The following is a 21,081-nucleotide window of genomic DNA, read 5'->3' on the forward strand; positions in this document are numbered from 1 at the left end:
CTTCCACTCTCGCTCCACTTTTGTGGACTAAGATGCTCTACCTCCAGCTCTGACAACACTTACATGGTCAAAGTCCACCGAATTCTTCTTACCGACAACACTTCAAAAAGTATTTTCCATTGCGTGCTACATAGCAATCTCCAATGTGATTCCCTCACCCACTAAAAAAAATAGCCTGTCGGCTAGTAATTTTGTTACCTCCACAAACTAGTTACCATAATTGTCTATTCTTAAACGAATGATAAAAAGGTTGAATATTACCAGAATATTACCAAAATCACCAAAGAAGTATGAAGACTGGCGACTTTGACTTGACGCAACTATATACAGTCAAGCTAGCTAGCTGGTTCCATTAACACTTCTATCCATGCAATTTTTTGCTTCAGCATTTGAGATATTTTCTTTTAATGTCCCTGTTACATTCAATTTTGTGGAAAGAAACCATTCATCATCATCCTTTACTGCGATTCAAGGCTGCTACTGCAGAAACTTAGGGGTATTAATTACTGTCACCCACTTTGAAGGGGCTCCATCTGTGACTGCAAGTTCCATAAAAAAATCATATGAAGTCCCCTGGGTTCAAATTTCAGAACATACTGGCAGAATGGCACCATCAAGTATGCATTTAAATGTCTATTTTGTATCATCTAAATGTGAGTAACATAATGATGTGATATACAGCTCAATTTTCTCCAAGATCATTATAGTCATACTAACATTGTCAAAAACTACTAGAGTTACCATTGTCTTTATATAGTATATTCATACCTCTAAATTTCTAATGTTTGAATGGTCACGGTAATTTGCCATTATAGAGTCATATAGTCAAAAATTAAACATACCAAGTTACCAACCATGTGCAGCATTCAGGTCTACCGTGACTAGGTCAAACCCTAAATGGAAATATATGTAGTGACAAATTACTTTGCCTTGGAATATTATAGCAATACCCTCTGCATGAAATTCCTTAGTACATCCTTATCCAGCTAGGACAAAAAAAATTACGCTGCAAGTAATTGGGATACTGTTTGATCATTCATCATACACAGCTCAACAAGCCATTATGTAAAATTACACCTTTTCCTAAGTATACAAAAATGGCACTTCAAAAGATGTTATTTAGACCCCCTTTTGCCAAAGATGACAACCATACGACAGATTGTATCTCAATGTTGAAACATTCTTCCCTAGTTTTTTCATGTTTCAACTGCCTTGTCTTCCGTCTCTGATTCAGTTTACTCGACAATTCCTTCAACTCGTTCTCCTTTATCAGGATCTTTCCTCCTGCTTGCCTGTTTTACCTTTCCTCAAGGCCTCCCTTTTCTCCTCTCTGTACATGAAATCATCAAATAGTAAAATTAGCTAAGTGTCATTATTGCAAATTTCAATGGCGTGTAAAGAATAATAAAATGTGTCACAAAAGCTTTTCTTCTGCATAAGAATATTTACCTGACTTTGGAAATTTCCTCTCTGGGTGGATATTTCTTTTTCCCTTTTGAAATGTGACTAACATTTGATTTCTTCATTTTAATCTCAGATGACTTGAAACTTTTATTGATTCCAGAAGTTGCATTATCTAATTTTTTACTCTTAGTTGTAGCATTTTCCACAGCTTCTTTTACATCATCTCCATTATCAATATTACCTAAATCTTCTGCTCCTGCTCCATCTTTTTGAATTCGGACGCCATTGCTCATTTTTTTAAGCTGTGCAACATTATAAATAAATAAACATATGTCAAAAATCTATGAGAATTCCTAAAGAATAGCTTTAATCAGGGTCTGTTCTATGCCCGAGGAAAAATATATATATTATGCTATTCAAATATCATTTTCATGAATAAGTACTCTTGCACGTCTTTATCAATACTACCTTCAAAGCTATTGATGATTAATTGTCTATGACTAACTAAAACTTGTAACTTGTTGCTTAGGAATGAATTAGATCTTTCATCTGCTTCGCCCAAAAGAGATGATATGGCTACAATTTTCCTTGTACCTATCAGAAAGCTTTTAATCTATATCATAGTTCCATGGAGTTCTCTGATGGGCGACAGGGGTACATGGACAAGTTTTGGGGACTGGGGGCTGAATTTGGGGACAGTGCGGGCAACTGCAGGGGGTATGAATGCAGGGGGAGGGAGAAGCCAGTGCTGATATAGAAAAATTAATTGAAATCTAGAAGGCAAAATCTGTAATATATCATCTCTGTGAGTGCCCCATGAAAGATCAACTACTTTTCACAAATAGACACTGACATATTTTTGGCATGACACGTAAAGCCATGGAATCTTCAGTTCAGAATTTTGAAAGATAATTGACACAATGCGTTTGATTATTTAAAACACTTACGAATTTGGTTGATGCATCTAGAAAAATAGGTCTTATGAAAAGATAATGACCCATTGTACCATTCCTATAATTGTTTTAACTTTGTACAAGATTGATATTTGTAATCTAAATCACTTTCCACAGAAAACTTATATGCACAATAATGATCCTTGATTGCCATATCTATCATAGTTTTCGAGCATATATCCTGTTACAATTAAAGTACTTGCCAAAAAATTTACTTAAGCAGTGAGGGACCGAGGATACCTTTCAAATCATAATATTTTTTGAGGAATCTTGATAGAATTTTATTTTTTAAAAAGCTTGATTTGAGAATAAAAGATGTTTCTAAGATCTCCTATAAATACTCTCAACTCTTAATAACCTCCTGACACATTTATCCAAATGCTGCCGATGAATTTTCATTACTTTTTTGGCCTATACTCTTCTTTCGTGTTAGCTCCTACAATTTTCACTTGAATTGCTTTGTCAACACTGGTCTAGAAGATTCACCCTTTCTCGTGCCAATTTCAAATGCCTCTTCCCCATCTTCATTCTCTAATCCTCTGAAAAGTAATTTCATGATATTATGAAAAAATTCTGTGACTTGTTTTAAAAAATCTATGGCAAAAGTATGCTATCTTCGCAGGAGTCAATATTCAAATGTTGCAATAATCCTCACATCATTACTTATCAAATGCATCCACAACATACCAAAGAAGTCCCGATTATATTCTTGATTGCAGTGAGATTCTGCATTTTTAACTCCCATTTCAGTATTCTATGTGTTACACTATCAGAAAATGCATGTCAGAATCTCTTTTAAACCAAGGCACACTCATGTATTCACAAAACTATTAAGTTATGCCTTGTTCTTGTTTCAATAAATCTTTTGCATCTCTGGTCAGAAAACTACTATTCCATAGGCTATTAAAAACTTACACTGTTTCTTGCTCGCATTCATATTGGAAATATTCTTGTATTAGACTGTCTTTTTTATATGATTTTATACAGCTTTCATTTGCAAATCTACGCCACATACATTAGAAATTTAGAACTGTCCTTTGGCTATGCTTTTTCGTAACTACAATGAATACCCCAAATTTAACCAACTAATCATTAAACCAATATCCCACACCATGATCAGACTTATCACAAATAGATCTAGAGTCACATTCAACAAAAGTGGTCAATGTTGTGTTCCATTTAAAAGCATGTCATCCACTATAGTACATCTTTTCTTATATATGGAATCCACACACCAGTAATCTGGATCTCATATAGCAAACACAAAATAGAAAACAATGCTACCTCTGAATATTCAGCAATAAATCAAGAAATTCAACTCTTATCTAATAAACACAATGTTGTAAACCTTGTACAGTTACCTTGGCAACAAAAAAGCCATCCATGTTGTGTACGTGAGGGTAGAAACGCCTAGTTTTTTCCAAAGAAGGATGAAAGCGATGCTCGCGGTAACGCACAAATCTGTTTTAAAAAAATTAATGACTAATGGTTATTATTAAATAACCTCTTTTTAACAGAATAAGTCTATAATAATTTGATAACATTTGAGATGTAATACAACAGAATTATGAGCCCATAAAAATATTACCAGAAACAAAAAAATAGAAAGTTCCACTTGGAGGATGTAGACTAAATTTTGAAGCTCCTCAGAAGGGAACCTGTCCCAGACTGATGCTGAACAGGTTCTAAGAGATACATAGTGTGACTTGGTTCTTGGGGACCTCAAAGAATCTGGGCAACACAAAGAATAATGACACAGAGTGAAAGGCCACTCATATTGGATCAGAAATTACTTTTTTGGCTGGTTCCATGGTAATCATCATGGAAGGCACTTGCAGCTTAAAACAGCTCTCAAAAAACAATCCTCCAGAAATTTAAAAAAATAGAAAGTTCCACTTGGAGGATGTAGACTAAATTTTGATAGTTCCTCAGAAGGGAACCTGTCCCAGACTGGTGCTGAACAGGTTCTAAGAGATACATAGTGTGACTTGGTTCTTGGGGGTCTCAAAGAATCTGGGCAACACAGAGAATAATGACACAGAGTGAAAGGCCACTCATATTGGATCAGAAAAAAAAATTTAGCTCATACCATGGCAATCATTATGGAAGGCACTTGCAGCTTAAAACAGCTCTCAAAAAACAATCCTCCAGAAATTTAACATAGTAGGCATTGTTGCAAGGAGCAAAATTAAGTTGGACATTGCTGACAAAACACGCAAAATAATTGACAAATATTTCCTCATTCAAAGAGAGAAGATTTACCTAGGCTAGTGAACAAAGATCATTCCTCTTGAGATTCATCATAAAATGCAATTGGTAATTATTCTGATATTTGTGCTGTATTAAGAGATAGAAGGAAAGGGATGTTTACCATCTGCCAAGCTCTCAAGAAATTTGTTCTTCCTCAGAAGGGATAGTAAATGATTTGTGAAAGGATGGAGTTGGATCGTTATTCCACATTTGTTTTCTGGGCATCAGATGCTGCTTGTGAGCAGGTTTCTCCTTACTGACTTCATTAAGGGGTAGGTGTGAGTTTGATCTTCATGGCTGCACACGGTGTTAGATTTTATAGCAGGTCAAATTGCTAGTTTCTTTGCACAAATGGCTACACTAGGGTGGTCTTTCAAATCATCACCTACCGAAGATAATTCAATACTCTCAAATAGCAATGCTTGAGTGTAGCAAAGACAGGATAGCACATAAGGGGCAGTTGAGAGCTTGTGCGAACATCCTTGTAGATTTCCAGAATAAGTTTGAAATAGGTGTCTAGAATGTAAGAATCCATGAGAGCCTAGTCGAGCTTTTGGTTTGTGAGGAAAATGAAGTATGGGAGATCATGAGTTTAAAGAACAGAGCTTTATCTAAAGCAAGGAGGCATCAGTCACCCTAGCTATTAAAGCCATGAGCGGAGATTTTAGCACTTGGCAAAGATGTTAGCACTCAGGCAGAATTCATGCAAGATTTAGGAATGGTCATCAAGCACATTGTAGTCCCCTACAATAAGGGCCTATTGGAGGTCATAAGAGCCTTAGACTTCCAAGACTTGAAAATGACAACTTCCAGAGGATGGTGCACAGGGCAGATATCATTAATATTGTCCATTTTGAAGGTTTGGATAAGATGTAGGTCAAGTGAACGTACACTCAGTGGCTGTGTCTGGGAAAGTGGGGGTGAATTGTGTTTACGATAGATGGCATTCCCTCCCTTGCTAGGCAGGGTTGGGGACTGTCCAAGAATACATGACTGGAGGTTGCCAGGTCTGTGGATGCTATAACAGGTTCTTTTGTGTAGCTTGGCGCTGGAATCGCTTGTTGTTCAGTTACCTAAGTCCCAGATTAGCCTGTCAAGGCTCTTTATCAAGGCTGTTTATACAATTTTCTTGTTATGCTTCTATGGTCTTCCTCTTTTGTCGCATTGTAGATGTCTCTAGTTTGACCTATTATATACCCTATTTCAGCTATTTATACAGGTTTATTGTTGAGTATGTAGTAGTTTAAATGGTATACTTTGGGTTTGGGCTCAGGGCCCAGAATAGAACCCCAAAATTATGAAAAAAATCTTGCAAAACAGAATCTCTATGACGAATTGAGACATGAGCACCCACCCAGAACGGCCAAAGTCCAAACCACATGGGACAACTCTTACATCACGCTTACGAAGTGCATAGTCCACGACTGCCTCATTCTGCAAAAACAGGTGAAGATAACAATAAATTTATAAGTATGAATTATTGAAGCTGAATTGCATAGACCACAAAATATTTTGCTATATAAAATTTTCAGAAAAGCATTGCACAATACAAATCTCCAGATTTTTATACCTCTGCAACCATTATTGAGCATGTTGAATATACCACATAACCCCCTGATTTTGAATTTGCATCCACCATGTCAATCGCGGCCAAAATTAGTTTCTGTAGACAACAAAGAAAAAGATCTAAAAACGTAAACAATTTCAACAGCTACAACTTCAATGGTGGCTATTCTCCAATAAGGTAATGAGCAACAACTATTAAATTTAATATTAACAATGTTTTCCATCAATTATGAGGCATTTACAGATAGTATTGCTCAAATGGTTATTGTGAAATTATTAAAAATGGAATTGATTGTATTAACAACACACACTTAAATATAGTTTTACAAACGCTAAAAATAGTGTGAACCAAAAGCAAGGTTGTCTAATTGAAGACATCTAAATATATACAATTTAAAATTATAAAAAAGCCTAAATGACCATTAACTAAGGTTCTAGAAAAACAAGCTAAATATAGCAAGAACCTAGGATAATTAAATTTTTGTCTTATGTTGTAATGGCAAGCAATAAACATGTTAACCCTAATCACCTGTTCACTTTCTACATAAACATACTAATCCCATAATAATTTATCTGTGAAGCATTTTAAAGATACTATCAGATGAATGAAAGAGATTATCAACATTACAAGAAATCAAAGAGTTGCACATGGTTTTATAAATGTAAATGGTAAAGGTTGCCTATATTCCTATATTCATAAGATTTATAATATGTTCAGAGATCTTTATTGGCTAAGAGATTCAAGGGTTACAATGTGATAGAAGATTTTATGGCATAGTGTCGACAGTGAAAATTACTCCTAAATTTGACCAAGTTCAAGCATGTGTAGAATGAACTACAGCCAGATAAGTCTTCAAAAACAATAGGCTATTTGAAATTCCTTTTTTAAAACAAAATTACTAAATTTTAGAAAAATGTGATATTCTTCCTGAGGAAAACATATTAACTGGATCTACAAAATATTTTGGCATCAAGCACTACAATATTCACCAATATAGGTGCCTACATATGTCTATCCCAAAAATTAAAGGTGTGCTCTGAATGCATGCACCATGCACCTTTTGCAAAAATGAACATTTGGAAGTGTCCTCAGCACTCTTGTTAGTCTTAACTCTTTCATCTTTTCGTATGACCTGCAACCAAACAGGAAACAAAATTCAACAAGATCACACAACCTAGGAACAGATATTATAAGATCAACTTTCAAATATGACTACATTCAGAAAGGCTGTCAATTAGAAGCGTTTTCTCAAGTAACTCACACCAGTCCCACTACAGGGTGCATCTAAAAGCACCCTGTCCATTGAATTCATGCTCAAAACCTTTGGCAACTGCAATAAAATGCACATAGTCAATATCTATAGCATTATTGCCTCATACATCAAACAATTATATTTTTTTAAGGCATGGAATACTAGGAAAAGCATTGGGAATAGCAGTACATATTGCAGAACTCCTCTAAATTGTCACTTGAGCAAATGGAAAGGAATACAAACATTTGAATTCTGAAATTAAAGAAAGAATTGCATTAGCATTAAATAAAAACCTCATTGCCATCATAATTGCAGACAATCGTATTTGTCACGCCCATCCGATGAATATTGCCTGTCAGAGATTTGAGTCTCTCCTTCTTTAATTCATTGGCATATATCATTCCTGCATATAAATCAAAAGACATTGACAACAGCAATTTTTAATAAGGTATTCAATAAATATAAAGTTCAAATCAATAAAATCAGTGCAATGAGAAAATACATGATAGTTTAAATATCACTAATTGAAATTGCAACACTAAAGAGAGGGCCTTTTCAGTTCTTAGAAGTCCATGAACTGTATCAGCTGTGTGCATTAGCCCAATGTTTTTCATATGACACAATTGCTGATGTTCTTTGCAATAGACAAAACACTGTTTCTTTTGTTAGCATCCTGGTCAATGGATGCTTCAACACAAAGCTTTATAATAAAGTTTGGATTCAAGTTTTCAAAGAAAAAGATGATTTTTGAAGAAAGTTGATTGTGGAGTTATTTTAGTTGATATTCACTTGTGGGTTTTGGGATTTTGATGTGGTTCTCAGTGCAGTTCGCAGAGTTTATTCCAGACCTGGCTGTACCCTTCATAATGCTCGTCAAAATCCTCAAAATGCACACAAAAGACTAGGTTTTGAGAAACTTTTAGGGGTACTGTTTTAAACTCATCCAAGAGTATTAAGCAACCAAGTGTGACAACTTATTTTGGCTTATAAATTGGCAATGATTTTTTACAACGCGTCACCTCTACTAAGCTGTACAAGTGACAGTAGGGTTGATATTGGAGTTGTTACAGAATTTTGAGGATGTTATGTGGCTGGAAATTGTTCTAATGTGGACCGCGATGACTTGGAACAATGACAAAAATTCATGGAGTACAGTTTGGACAGCTAAGGTTTGAGTCAGGATTTTTACATTGCCCCTATGAACTGGGCACTCTGTATGTGGAAACAGGGATTCCTAAGTGTGTATCTTGCATGTCAATAAAGCATATTGGCATTCATAGTAACGGGATAGGTGACCTCCCATGAAGTTCTGATGCTTCACCTCTGTGATCATCAGTTAGATGCAATGAGAGTACTAAGTGTTCCATTCATTCTCATGGGAGATAGAATCTTGTTAACCACTACTCATGAAACATGAATCAACGAGTTCAACTCAAAAACTACACAGTTGAATCATAATACCAATGTCACAATTTGACTTGATGAAATATATCTCCTATTTCTCAATCGTTGAGTTTAGAGAGCTTTATAATGAATGTTCCATAACGCACGACACTTGTTGAAGTTTTCACAAATGGGGTCGCAATCAAAGTGGGCTTAGCAACCTTGAAGAAAACTCCAAGGTTGAGTGCGCTTGAGCTGGAGTAGTACAAGGATGGGTGACCTCTTGGGAAGTGCTTCACCTCTATGAGTATCACCTAGATGCAATGGATGCTAAATGTTCCATTCATTCTCATGAAGGATGAGTTCATGTAACCATGAAACATGGATCAATGAGTTTGACTCAAACTACACAGTTGAATCCTAATAACAATATCAAAAATAAATTGTTGTAGGCACTATCTCCTACTTATCAATTGTTGAGCATAAGAAGCTTTGTAATTAATGGTTCATAAGGCACAACACTTGTTGAAGGTTCTATGAATGGGGTTACAAGCAAAGTGGGCTTAACCTTAAAGGAAACTTTGTTCTTAAGCACGCTTAAGCTAGAGCAATACTGGGATGAGTAATGTCTTGGGAAATCTCAATGCTTCGCCTTTGTGAGCATCACCTAGACGCAATGAGTGTTCCATTTGTTCTCATGAGAGTTGTATCCTCATGAACTGCTATATATGAAACATGGGTCAATCAGTTCAACTCAAAAACTACAAAGATGAATCCTAATAGGCTGATAGCAATATCATAATTTGACATGTTGTGGAAAATATCTCCTACTGATTAATTGATGAGCTTAAGGTACTTTATAATGGATGGTTCATAACGCACAACACTTTCTAAAGGTTTTGCACATGGGTTTGCAAGCAATGTAGGCTTATCCTTGGAGGAAACTTCACATTAAGTGCACTTAAGCTAGAGTAGTACTAGAATGGTTGACCTCCCAAGAAGTCTAGGTGCTTCACCTCTGTGAGCATCATCTAGATGAAATGAGTGCTAAGTGTTGCATTCATTCTCATGAGAGATGGCTTCTTGTGAACCACTACTCATGAAACATGGGTCAATGAGTTTGACTGAAAAACTACATTGGTTGAATCTTGATAGCAATATCACAATTTGACTTGTTGTAAAAACATCTCTTATCAATGGATGAGCTTAAGAGGCTTTTTAATGTCACAAGGCACAAAACTTGTTGAAGGCTTTGTAAAATGGGTTGCAAGCAAAAGTGGACTTGAGCTTGGAGGAAACTTTATGGTTAAACACGCTTGAGCTGGAATAGTACCAGCATGGGTGACCTCCTGAGAAGTCTCAATACTTCACTTTTGTGAGCATCACCTAGTCTCAGTGCTAAGTGTTCCATTTGTTTTCATGAGAAATGGACTCTTCTGAACCATGACTTATGAAACATAGATTAATGAGTTCGACTCAAAAACTACACAGTTAAATCTTGATAGCAATATCATAATTTGACTTGCTGAAAAATATCTGCAATTTATAAAATGTTGCTCTTAAGGAGCTTTATAATGAATGGTTCATAAGGCACAATACTTATTAAAGGTTTTGCAAATGGAGTTACAAGCAAAGTGGGATTACTCTTGGAGGAAACTCCATAGTTGAGCGCACTTGAGTTGGACTGGTACTAGGATAGGTGACCCTCTAGGAAGTCTCGTTGCTTCACCTCTACGAGCATCATCTAGATGCAATGAGTGCTAAGTGGTCCATTTATTCTCATTAGAGGTGAGTTCTTGTGAACCAAAACTCATGAAACATGACTCAATGAATTTGATTCAATACATATACACAGTTGAATCCTGATAGCAATATCACAATATGAATTGTTGTAGAAAATATTTCGTACTTATCAAATGATGAGCTTAAGGGGATTTATAAGTGATGGTTCATAAGGCACAACAATTGATGAAGGTTTTGCAAATGGGGTTGCAAGCAATGTGGGCTTAAGCTTAGAGGAAACGTTGTGGTTAAGTGTGCTTGAGTTAGAGTAGTACTAGAATGAGTGACCTCCTAGGAAGTCTCGACCATTTAATCTCATGAGAGATAGGACCTTGTGAACCACTGCTCATGAAACATGGGTCAATGAGCTGACTCAAAAGCTACAAAGATGAATAACGATGGCAATATCATAATTGTAGAAAATATCTCCTACTTATCAATTGATGAGCATAAGAGGCTTACTAATGAATTGTCTATAAGGCACAACACTTTTTGAATGTTGTTCAAATGGGCTTGCAAGCAATGTAGGCTTAACCTTGGAGGAAAGCTTGAGCTGGAGTAGTACTAGAATGGGTGACCTCCCAGGAAGTCTCAGTGCTTCACCCATGTGAGCATCACCTAGATGAAATGAGTGCTAAGTGTTTCATTCATTCTCATGAGAGATGGGTTCTTCGAAACTACTACACATCAAACATGGGTCAATGAGTTGGACTAAGAACTACACAATTGAATCCTGATAGCAATATCAATGCATGAACTTAAGGGGTTTTTAATTGAATGGTTCATAATGCATAACACTTGCTAAATGTTTTGCAAATGGGGTTGAAAGAAACATGGGTTTAACTATGGAGGAAATTTTGTGGTTAAACACGCTTGAGCTAGAGTAGTTTTGGTGTAGGTGACCTCCTGCGAAGCCTCAGTGCTTCACCTCTATAAGCATCACCTAGATGCAATGAGTGCAAGTCTACCATTCATCCTCGTGAGAGACGAGTTCTTGTGAGCTATTAATCATGAAACTTGGGTCAATGAGTTTGACTCAAAAACTACATAGTTGAATCCTGATAGCAATATCACAATTTAACTTGTAGTTGAAAACATCTCCTACTTATCAATTGTTCAACTTAAGGAGCTTTATAATGAACGACACACTTGTTGAAGTTTTGCAAATAGGGAAGCAAGCATTTTAGGCTTAAATTTGAGGAAATTTGGTGCTTAAGCGCACTTCAATTGTAGTAGAACTAGGATGGGTGATCTCTAGGAACTCTCGATGCTTCACTCTGTGAGCATCACCTAGATGCAATGAGTGCCAAGTGTTGTAATCATTCTCATGAGAGATGGGTTCTAAGGTTCATGAAAACATGGGTCAATAAGTTTGACTCAAACTCCACAGCTGAATCTTGAAAACAATATCGTAAATTGAATTGTTATGGAAACTTTCTCATCTTATTGACCCAAACTACACAGTTGAATCTCGACAACAATATCGCAAATTCAATTTGTTATGAAAACTTTCTCATGCTTATAAATTGATGAAATTAAGGGGGCTTTATAATAAATGGTTCATAAGGCACAACATGATGGAGCCTTGTTTTTTGCCAATTAGGGCCTTTATTTGAACACCCTCTCTAAATCTCTTATCCTGTACTTGATATTTTATTTTATTTACATACCTATTTTAGGACAAAGATTTAATGGTCTTTCCAAATAACTAGCCAAGATAAGTATTCTCCTGTATCCCGAAGTCACGGTTTTATAGCCAAGTAATTCTTAATCTTCACATAAATCATTATTCATTATAAGGCAATTCTAAAAATGTCACCATATTCATTAATTTTAACATTCAAGCATTTCAACTTATCATATTCATTAGTTTTAACATTCAAGCATTTCAACTTACTCTGTCTAATTTATTCTTGTTTTCATCTTGTAGATAATGATGCCAGGAATTCATATTGCATTCCCAAGCATTTGACATTAAGTCTAGTACATAAATACTTGGAAAGTTTTAAAACAAAGGCCTAACGAGGAAGGCACCATTATGGACAAAGGACAATCATTTATGATGAAAAAGTTTTTTTATCAATGGGATTGAAAGAACAGAAAAATGCCAACAATGTAAGAGATGGTGAAGGCCTTGTAGTTGTTGTTCGACGCAGTGCAAAGGATTGTTTGGGACTATTTGATTAAGGTGTGCAAGATGTTGAAGTCCAACAAACAAATTGGAATTTGTCAAAACACCACACAAGCTCCAGTGAGATGTTGATTCTTATAGAGTGTCTATGCAAACTACTAAATCATCTGAGATTAAAAGACAATTTCAGATGCAACCAAACGAAGCCTTTTCCGAACCTATGGCATCTCTTCTTGAGGTCGAATCACCAAAACACTTGGCTAAAAATAAGGAAGCTTCTACAAATTTTTATAGAAAAAGTGGCATAAGATTTTACACTCATGATTGTTGGAGTTAAGCTTAATAATGTGTCCTCTAATGGGATGATTAAAAGATCACAAGAGATCCAGCCAATGAAGAAGACATGCAAGTCCTCATTTTCATGACAGAATAATGTCTTTATGTTGGGATTATACCCTATAAGAAAAATAAAAACGAAACAGAGAGATGAACTCAACCCTGTCATTGTTTCTTTTATACATGGGCGTTTATTTTTCAAAATGGCAACAAGAAATATGAACGCAGGTATTTGTAAGCTCCTCGAGCCTGTGGATTATTCAAATAGTGTTGGAGAAACCAAAGGTGTCTATATAGGTATCACTGGTATAACTGAAGCTGTAGGAGCTACTGGAGCCCTCCCATCAAGTGGACCTAATGGAAGCCGAATTCCCAAATCATGAGCCATCATAGGCTGGTCTGTTGGATCAGGAACAGAAGAAACAGACATGAATGGTCCTCGCTACTCATCAAAGACTACATCTCAACTGTAGATGAGACGAGATGTCTCAACATCGATCAGGCGGTAGGCTTAGTGAACACTGTAGCATCCAGCAAGCATGAGTTTCTAACTCTTGGCATCCAACTTGGTGCGTGACACATCAGGGATCGAAACAAAAGCAAGGGAACCAAAAACCTTCAAGTAACTGATTCTAGCCTTGTGACCTAACCAAGCCTCTTTTGGAGTTTTACCTTTGACCGCCACTGTAGGTGATTGGTTCGACAGGTAAACTGCAATGTTAACTACTTCGGCCCAAAACTTCTTCGAAACATGTCTGTGTTCAAGCATGGATCAAGCCATCTCAGTGATTGTTTTGTTTCGACATTCAACTACACTATTCTGTTGTGGCGTGTGGGGTGTAGTTAACTAGCATTTGATGCCATGTGTATCCAAAAAGCTAGAGAAAACATTAGAACAAAATTCCCCCCCATTGACTAATCTAAGAGTAATAATAGATTTCTCAGACTCTTTTTCAACTAAAGGTTTAAATTTTTGAAATACAAGAAATGCATCTAATTTCTTTTTAAGGAAATACACCCATATTTTTCTACTGAAATCATCAACAAACAACAGAAAATACCTCGACCCAAGAATAGAAGGAGCGGTCATAAGGTCGCAAATATCAGCATGAACAAGTTGAAGTACCTGAGAAGCGCATCATGAATCACCAATGGTGAAAGGTGTGCGATGTTACTTCCCAACCTAGCATGCATCACAAACTCCAAGTTGTTGGGTTTGAATCTCTGGCAATCCAAGAACAAGTTCATCCCGAGCAAGCTGTGGGAGATAATGCACATTTAAGTGCCTATATCACTGATGCCAAAGTGTGCTAAAAGAAGACCGCCGAGCAGCCATAGCTGTCCTAAGAATCACTAGAATCGGTAAGTCTGAAAAGACCATGATCCTCAAGACCCACTGCAACAGTTCACTTAGTCACCCAATCAATGATGGTGCACTGATGCGAACTGAAGGTGACTGCCAAGTGTGGAGAATGTCGCAGCAACTGACTGACTGAGAGTAGATTTAGTTCCATCCCTGAACGTAGTACACATCGAGCAATATGAGATTCCTCCCATGACTGAATCTGAATGTTGTCTTTGCCAACAACCGTGTACTCTTCTCTGCCACCAAAAATAACAAAGTTGGAATAAGGTCGGTAGTCAGTAAACCAGTCTCTGCGGTGAGTGAAATGACGAGAGGCATCTAAATCAATGTACCAAGCAAACGACTTCACATGATCTACAGGTCTTTTAACCATGAAGGAGTACAAGGTAGATTCCGCCCGCTCAGTGTGCTTTGCACTGTTTGCTTTGGGCTGCGAACTTGATTGCTTAGATTGTGCAACTAAGCGTTTCCAACATTCAACCTTCATGTGTCCAAATTTGTGGCAGTAGTTGTATTGAATGTTCTTTTTTCGGGAACCATTTGATGTTGAATCAGAAGATTTCTATTGAGATGGCTGTGGAAACTTGCCTTTATCCTTCTGAAAAGATTTCGCAGCAAAGGATTGCTCTATGGAAGTAGAACTGGAGCTGCTACTAAACTATTGTTTCCACCAATCTTGCTGAAGCAGCAAGGTGCAAAGATCAGTGAACTTCAAATCAATACAAGAAGATGTGATGTTAAGAGTGTTGATAAAATGCTCATAGGATTTTGGTAAACTCTGAAGAGTGATAACCACAATATCCTCTTCCTCCATCTTGCAACCGATGGCAAGTAACTGATCATGGACTTCTTGAATCCGATTCAGATGTGCCTGGAGCGATTTGCGCTCATCCATGACAATAGAATACAGAGTGTTTTTCAGAAAGACGACTCTACTTTTGTCAGAAGTCTCATGAAGACCTTTGAGATGTGTCCAAATCTCAACAACTGTCATGCCAAATGGAATTTGAGAAAGTTGATCATCAGCCACGGATAATTTGAGAAGCATCACTGCCTTCCGATTATTCAGATCCTATGTATCCTGATCAGGACCCGAAGAAGTCGAACACTTTGTAACACCCAAAACAAGTAGATCGGTATTCCGATATTCAAAAATTGCGATGATTCGCTGCTTCCAAGTGCCATAATTTTGACCATTGAATTTGGAGTTGTGCTCGAGCATGATGTTTGTCAGAGATGCCATGGCACGTTGTTCAATGAAAAAAGTGAAAATGTATAAAGGCACATTCTTCGAGGCAAAAAATGGAAGACCCAAAAAATTCAAAGAGTGACCCAAAAAGAGCTTGAAAAACCCAAAAGGAATATGCTGTGGTTTTTTGGATTTGTTGGCTCAAAAATTGAAGCACAAAAATCGAGGCACCTAGAAAAACGGACGACAACCCAATTGAGCTCTCAAAAAACCCACCAAGAATCTAAAATCAAAATAATTTTTCAAACCCAAAAATTAGGGTTTCAAAAAACACCCTAGTCAACAAAGATGGAGGCAAAAAAAAGGCAGAAAAAAACATTTGTAGACAGAAAAATGGCCGATTTCTTCTATAAAGATTGGTTTCCTGCCAAAACTTCATAGATTATGAAGAAATAGACACCAAAAAATGGTGTTTCAGGCACTTTTTTAGGAAAATGACAAAAAAACGTGGCTATTAAAAACGTCTCAAAAACACAAGAGTTTGCTTCAGAGCACGACCATGGAAAAGCAGCAGCCTCTGTTGTGTATAGGTGTGATTTGTTCTTCGAAAACAAAAATAGACAAACCCTAGTTCAAAGCAAATATTCCCAACAAATAATTTCGAAAATAACGTCTGATAATTTCAAAAAGGAAATTATAATTTTCGAAAATATTTAAAAACCCTTGCTCTGATACCATATTACGGAAGCAATTGGTAAATACTTGCTTGTTATTAACAAAGACCAAAAGGTCAATTTATACAAAAGAATAAAGCAATGTTTCCTTAGGAAACGATCGTAAAGAATAGAAACATTCTATTCTAACAAAGAAAGCTAAATAAGCGAAAGCTAATTAGATATTTACAATAGATAAACATTAACTAATAATAGACGACTATCTATTATTGTAATAGTTTTCTGCTTCAATTATAATTAATTACCATCTTAAATGAGAGAAGAGAAAAATCGGTTGCTGGCCACAACAAATTATTATATGTTTTAAGCAATTGAAGTTATGATATGTAATTAAGCAATTTCAATGCTATGGTAAATCGATGTTGCTCTAGTTGTATTAAACAGAGGAGCTGAAAACTCCTTATATAGATTTACAAACACAATGTTTCTAAAAGAAACAATCGTGAACTAAAAACGAAATTAGAAATTACTTAATAAACTAAGGACTAACTAAGATGACCATTAAAGAAACATTATAATATTCTAATACCCTCCTTTATTGGTCATTGTCTAATTGTGGTCTTTTGGTCACAAACTCTACAAAACATTTTGCTACTGTTGAGACCCTCCCTAGATCTACAAAATGTAAATGACCAAAAAGCCAAAATTCGTCCATAAAAGAACAGAGAAGGGTGTCCCCTTCTTCAAAACCAAACAATACAAAGCTTTGTTTTTTAGGAAAAAAACAAAAACCCAAAGGATAATTTTTGAGGAAAAACTTAAAAACTCGACAAGGAATCCCACGCAACACTTTGCAAATTACAGAATCAAAAAACTTTCCGAGGATAAAATTATGAAAACCCATCAAAAAATTTTAAGAGAAAAAATTATAACCCATCAAAAAAAAATTTTTAAGAGAGAAATTTACGAAAACCGCCATAAATTCTTAAGCTGACACCAGACTTTGCATGGTAAACCAGCACATACAAGTACATGCAACAAACATGCAAGTACATGCAACTCTATAAAATCATAGATTTTTCCTACAACCAAGAAATCGTGGGATCAAGACACTCAACCAGGCTTGCAATCTCCAGCAAAAATCCTCGAAGGCGAACCACAAAAGTTCCATAAAATACCTCTTACGATTTTTATTTCTAGAAAATCAAAAAACAAATTTCTATGAAAATTTCCAGACCAAAAGAGGCTTGAAATTTTATTAATAAAATCGTCAAGTTTTATAAAATCCCATTGACCAGCTCTGATACCATCTTATAGTAAATCGATGCTGTTGTAGTTGTATTAAATAGAAGAGCTGAAAACTCCTTCTAAAGACAAAAATAGAAACTGCATAATAAACTAAAGACTAACTAAGATGACCATTAAAAAAACGCTATAATATTCTAATATGCAACCGGATTAGGGAATTTGAAGCAATGCATTGGTTCAAATTTGGTTTAGCACCTTTTTGAATACATATAAATATAGATACTCAGAACAAACAAAGGACAACATATAACATATGATATGATATGATATATTGATAAGAGCAAGACAAAGACGGAAAGAAACATTATTTTAGAGGAAAAGAATGGATTTTATAATCTGATTTAGAGATAGAATCATTGCCAAAAGTATACACATATATTCTTATGAACTACAAAATATATTGTTCTCATTCACTGGGAGTGTCGTTATAAAGCTGCAGACAATTTTCATCCTTTACGGTCACTAAAGCAATTGGTGGATTGGTGGATTGTTCCAAGTCTGGTATGACAGATTTACTCACAGTATTTAATGTTTTATAATCAGAGACTGAGAGAGAGGTAAGTGTAATCCTCCATCTTTGTTTGATTGGTCTTCCTACCAGAGAAGTTAAAATCCACTCATCTAGCATCAAATTACGTACATGATTAAGTATTCTACGTTCAGAAAGGTTGAATAATTGATGATATATATATATATATTCATTCTCCTATGAAGTGGCCTATAAAAGTCTGCATTAAAATAGACTCCGTTGCCCAAATAATAAGGCACTGATTCTGAAATTCATTAGAGGATTATCATCTGTTTTGCTGTTGAAAGTAGTGGTTCATATCTATAATTCCTCAATACATTTACAAATTTTTTTATCTCTTAAATTCCATAAAAGCATTTCAATTTTCAAAAAATGGATATTTAAAATGATATCATACGAAGCATTTATATTATGAAGTCATTATTAAAAGTTTTGAAGAGAACATATTTTCAAGCACTTTTAAATATTTATTTACTTTGATGCATTTTGAGGATTCTTTAGATTCTTGCCATTTGAAGAAGAAGATTTCTATTGCATTTGTGATAAAAACAACCTGCAACAAAAAGCCTAATGCCTAGGAAATTGGCTTAGGAGTAGGTGTACCCACCTTGGTCCTGCAGAGGTAGAAGTGCAGAAGACAAAGATCATCCTGGTCAAGTCTTGTCAAGTTGGCCATAATAAAATTGAATATCCCAGCATTGAATTGGCAAGGTTCATAGGATTCCAATCTGTGGATTTGGGAACCAACAAATTGGCGACTCTACTATGGAAGAGTTGCAAAATAAACCTTAAGAGTTTCTGATTTCAGACCAGCATAAGAAGTCAATATTTATTAGTTTATTGAAGCATTTTAGTAATTGATATAATTCAGATTTTTAAAGCATTCACATCTGATATAAAAGGGGTTCTAACTTTTCTTTAAGTTCTCATTTGTATCAAATTTATATACCTTCAAAAATCTTTGTTTCAAATAAGAATTTTCTGTGATTTATACTCTGTTGAGGACAAAACCCAAGACATTTATTTACATTTCCCTTGAAGAGGATAGAACTCTATGATAAATATATTATTTCATGAATGATCAATTGATTTGTATAGAAAAAGAGAAAGGACAGAGAAATTTATCCCTGAAGTATATGTGGGGAAGAAGATTGTTAATTTTGTAACATGTAATCTGATAACAGATCAATTTGATCTGATATGGCATGAACAAATATTGATTTAAGTCCTTGCCTTCTTCTCCTTAAGACATCTGCATCTATCCTTGTGTAATAGTTTAAAACTAATTTAAACTCCTTAGTTTATGTTTGTGTTGAACTCATTTAATTCTTGGAAAGTCGCCAACTTCTAGAGGTTAGCCATAAATGGACTCTGGAAGAGACATGTCCTTTCTAAGGACATGTCCCTTGATTTACATATTTATAGAGGGTAAGGTTGAAGTCTAAGAACACACAAGAACAAAGACAAGTCTGCTCCTTAGTCAATACTGCCCACATTTGTATTGCAGAATTAAAAGACAGAATTCTGAATAATATTTCTAATTCAATTGAAGGCAATGCTTTGAAGTTATTCTCAGCAAATAGAAAGGAGAGGAAGAAGATCAAATCTAGTCTATATTCAGTCATAGAAATTTCAGAAACCTTACATTGTATCAGAACTCTAGTAGTCGAACCTAGGCTCTACAAAATTTAGTAATCAGACTATATATAACTAGCAACTACCTCCTATCTTCAATGGCATACACAATCAGACCCGTGGACAGATTTGATGGGAAAGAACACTTCGATGCTTGAAAATTCAGAATCATGATGATTCTTGAAGAGAATGATGTAAAAAAATTTGTTGATAAACCATCCAAACAACCTCCAGTTGAACCTCATAAATCTAACTGGAGCAAAGGAAATAGGAAAGCCATTCAAATCATATTAGATGGAGTAAAAAATGATATCGTACCCATGCTTACAAAACATCAAACAACATTTGATATGATGAATGCATATGAGGTCAACAATGCAACTAGGGTTCTCGCACTGAAAAGGCAACTAAATCACATACAAATAAAGAAAGGAGAATCAATGAATTCTTACTTCCTAAGGGTTGCCAGTATTAGAGATAAATTGTCAAGTGTAGGAACCATTATTAATGACACGGAACTAACACTAATGGCTATAGATGGATTACCAGATCCGTGGGAAACTTTTGCACAAGGCATAAGTGTCAGAGATAAACTTCCTAACTTCAACAGAGTTACGACGGATTGTCTTCAAGAAGAATCCAAAAAATTAAAGAAAGAAGGGAAACTGAAAATAGACGATGAAAAACTTCATGTTCTTAATACAAACTCCTATAAGGGCAAGAAGAAGCATTTCAAGAAGAAAAAGGGAAATCAAAAGAATGGAAAACCCAAGAAAGATCTATCCAAGATAAAGTGTTTCAGATGTGCAAAGTTTGGACACTATAAATCTAGTTAACCTGAAAATTCTAAACAACAAGCAAACTGTACAAATGTTACTAGGGAAGAAGATAACTATGATCCCGAGAATCGTGTATTATATTCATCACTATCAAATGAAATCTCAAGTAAAGCATGGGTAATTGATAGTGGATCGTCTAGACATATAACAGGATACAAAGAAGCACTAGACTCTATTTCAGAAAAGGTTAATGCCGAAGTTATCATTGGTGATAATTCAACACATTTCGTCGAAGGAATTGGAAACTACATCTTGAAACTATAATCAGGAAATTCTCTTCTTCTCAAAGGTGTACTCTGTGTACCAGGAATAAAAAGAAATCTAATCTCAATTACAGCACTTGAAGATGATGGGCATAATGTTGCATTCGTGGACGGTAATGTAATAACCTAGGCAAAGAACTCTTCAATCAAGAAAGCAAAGTTGATTGGTCAGAGACAAGGATATTTGTATGAATTGAATTCAAAATCAAGTCGACCTATT

General features: G+C 35.6%; 1 protein-coding gene across 1 annotated transcript in view; it reads right to left on the reverse strand.

Annotated features, from left to right (window-relative positions):
* Positions 1–775: 775 nt before the first annotated feature.
* LOC149567783 (26S rRNA (cytosine-C(5))-methyltransferase NOP2B-like) overlaps positions 776–21,081 on the reverse strand; it is a 38,610-nt gene continuing 18,304 nt past the window's right edge. Inside the window, exons 10-17 of the mRNA XM_089821032.1 lie at positions 7,720–7,829; positions 7,436–7,504; positions 7,232–7,306; positions 6,178–6,270; positions 5,962–6,041; positions 3,719–3,818; positions 1,450–1,706; positions 776–1,330 (exon numbers count right to left, since the gene is read on the reverse strand). Of these exons, the coding sequence (XP_089677158.1) occupies positions 1,270–1,330; positions 1,450–1,706; positions 3,719–3,818; positions 5,962–6,041; positions 6,178–6,270; positions 7,232–7,306; positions 7,436–7,504; positions 7,720–7,829 (845 nt within the window). The 3' untranslated portion in view covers positions 776–1,269. The remainder of the gene's footprint in view (positions 1,331–1,449; positions 1,707–3,718; positions 3,819–5,961; positions 6,042–6,177; positions 6,271–7,231; positions 7,307–7,435; positions 7,505–7,719; positions 7,830–21,081) is intronic.

The sequence above is a fragment of the Cupressus sempervirens genome, chromosome 3, assembly GCF_028749045.1.
Source record: "Cupressus sempervirens isolate cs-2001-9-10 chromosome 3, ASM2874904v1, whole genome shotgun sequence".
NCBI lineage: Eukaryota > Viridiplantae > Streptophyta > Pinopsida > Cupressales > Cupressaceae > Cupressus > Cupressus sempervirens.